The 2797-nt window shown below is 33.9% G+C and overlaps 1 protein-coding gene across 1 annotated transcript in view; it reads right to left on the bottom strand.

The window, feature by feature from the left end:
• The window catches only part of LOC107730305 (inactive peptidyl-prolyl cis-trans isomerase FKBP6-like), a 6194-nt gene extending 3624 nt beyond the window's left edge, over positions 1–2570 (bottom strand). Inside the window, exon 1 of the mRNA XM_016541094.1 lies at positions 2496–2570. Within this exon, the coding sequence (XP_016396580.1) occupies positions 2496–2570 (75 nt within the window). The remainder of the gene's footprint in view (positions 1–2495) is intronic.
• Positions 2571–2797: the final 227 nt, after the last annotated feature.

The following is a 2797-nucleotide window of genomic DNA, read 5'->3' as shown; positions in this document are numbered from 1 at the left end:
GTGCGTGATACAGAGAGCGCGACCATAACGTAGAGACCGAAATGACATGCCGTCGTGTAAATAAGATAAAAAACATAAGGCTTAGGGATGGGCGATACCACTTATTTTGTTTTCGATACGATACCGATATTTTTCAAGGCAGTATCGTCGATATCGATACCGATTCGATACTTCTGAACTAAACTTTTAAGTTATGAAATGTATTAAATTATTAAATTACTAAGAGTAAAATGTCATTCTTGAGAAGTGGGACAAAACAGGGTGCAAAATTGAAAAAATAAAACCTTGTACTTCGACAAATGAAACTACATTTATGTATCTTATATGTACTAAGCTACTGCGCTATGCTTTGATACAACCTCCCAACTTTTCTCTTTTTTAACAAAATGTGCTTTTTTTTTTTTTTTTACCTTGGACTGTGTAATATAATTTCAGCTTTATCTTTAACAGCATTCAAGATGTTTTTAACATTTCAAAACACATTCTCGTGTTAGCAGACAGATTACACTTTCACATGTGACCAACAATTCCACAACAAATATAAAATATCATAATGAAATATTATCAAAATATTCAACTGACGGAGGTGACAGAACTGACGGAGTTGACACATCTGACGGTGGTGACGAAAACCTGAATTTGTAGTCATTTTAACTATCAAATACATTGAATCAGTCAATTACTGTAACACTACAAACACTACAAACAGTGAGTATGTTATTGTTTATAAAACTTTTATTCACGAGTCACATTTAAGTTATCATTGGAATAATTGGAACACAAAATCTTATGGTGGTGACATCTGACGGTGTTGACAAATTTGGCATTTCTTTCACAAAACCAATGGAGTTCATGTAGTAGCCATTTTATTTTTTTCTGTTGATGCTAGATGCTAATGGAGCCTGCTTCAGGAGAATAAAATTATCTACATATTTCAAATAATTTCCTCAGAAATTGGAAGATGGTGTTGACATATCATGGCTGTGACAAAGGAAATATTAACATTAGGATTTAAAATATTCTAAAACTCTAAAACTTAGCAGAGCCTGTCTGACACTGATGTACTCTGCAGAGGTGAACTGTGGCAAGGGGGTCCTTAGAGTGACAGCTGCCCCTGATATTACCTGATTTTATTACATTTTATTGAATGTCTGACGGTGTTAACAAAAAGTGGGGACGCAACTTTAAAATCTTATGAAACATGAATGTGTAATTAAAAAAACAACCTTGCTTTGATAGGAGATATTATTAGTTGCTTTTGATAAAATAAGCTCTTTTTCATCATTAAAAAAACATTTTTATCCATTTTATTGCATATAAATGATTGAACCCTTCTCTGTGGACACACTGTTTTAGATGTAGTGAGAGGACATTAAGAAACACAGATTTGGTATAATAATGAGAAAATTAAATTGAAGGTGATAATTGTGTTAAATACATTCTATTATTAATCCTTCATCATGACATTTAAAATTGAAAATATTTTTATTTTTTATAATAGCAAGCGTTACCCTTGCTGGACAAAAAACAACCTTGCTTTGATAGGAGATATTATTAAGTGTTGCTTTTGATAAAACAAGCTCTTTTTCATCATAAATTTTTTTTTTTTTATCCATTTTATTGCATATGAATGATTGAACCCTTCTCTGTGGACACACTGTTTTAGATGTAGTGAGAGGACATTAAGAAACACAGATTTGGTATAATAATGAGAAAATTAAATTGAAGGTGATAATTGTGTTAAATACATTCTATTATTAATCCTTCATCATGACATTTAAAATTGAAAATATTTTTATTTTTTAAAGCTAATAGCAGTTACCATTGCTGGACCTGTTTTGTCCCACGTCTCAAGAATAACTGGACTGCATTTGTTTTTGTTTTTTTGTTTTTTTTGACGGACTAATGTTTCCATGTTTTTGGGTGTTATCACATTTTTAAGTATCTTGGAGTAGCAGATAAACACATGGGATGTGAATATGGTGATTCAGTGTTGTGATATATATTAAAACACCAAGGAATTACAATCTGATATCATTATCAGACCATGGAACAACAGCAGCAGTACTTTTTTGTTGTAAGGGGAATCGGTTATCGTACGCGGGATGAGGAAACCCCTGAAAATACTGAAATGCTAATTTTAGAGAGAGCGGGAAAAAATACAGTTTTTGTAGTACCAGGGTAGCCTACATGTTGCTATATATTTTTGTGGATGCACTGCTGATAATGTCAAATCCAGGTCAACACCAAGCCTGTGGCCACCACCGAATACATCACACGTGGATGTTACAAAGCTTTTAACCTGGTTTGTTTTACATTTTTATAAATTCTAGAATGTACATTTTCTTGTAGTGGCGTTGTGGAGAACTAATATTAATGTAAATCTCATTTAGAACACATAAAGAGAAGCAAGTTGCTTGCTGGCGCGTTTTGTTGCACATTGATCATGCACCATTCGCTTAACCAGCTCATTTAAGTTACTGGAGTGCAGTTACCTCGATTCCAAACTGACGGCGCTCATCTGGGGCCATGAACTGTAATATTCTCGAGGTCTTGCCGTTTGTTGACATTATGCATGTGTTTTAGGGCAACAATTTTTTTTGAAGCGGAGAACGTCAATGCGAATGTGCGTGCGCGACACCTGCGCCAACTAGCGGCCGTCATTTTAATGGAAGTCATTTTAATACATTTTAATAATACGTTGTTTAGTGCAGTGTTTCCCAACCGGGGTGCCGTCTGTCGAGAGCAGGGGTGCCGTGTAAAAAATATTTTTTTTATATTTTTAAATTGCTAAAAT

This window comes from Sinocyclocheilus rhinocerous, unplaced genomic scaffold (genome assembly GCF_001515625.1).
Source record: "Sinocyclocheilus rhinocerous isolate Xijiao unplaced genomic scaffold, SAMN03320098_v1.1 scaffold127, whole genome shotgun sequence".
NCBI classification, from domain to species: Eukaryota; Metazoa; Chordata; class Actinopteri; order Cypriniformes; family Cyprinidae; genus Sinocyclocheilus; species Sinocyclocheilus rhinocerous.
This window is presented reverse-complemented; position numbering and strand designations above follow the sequence as displayed.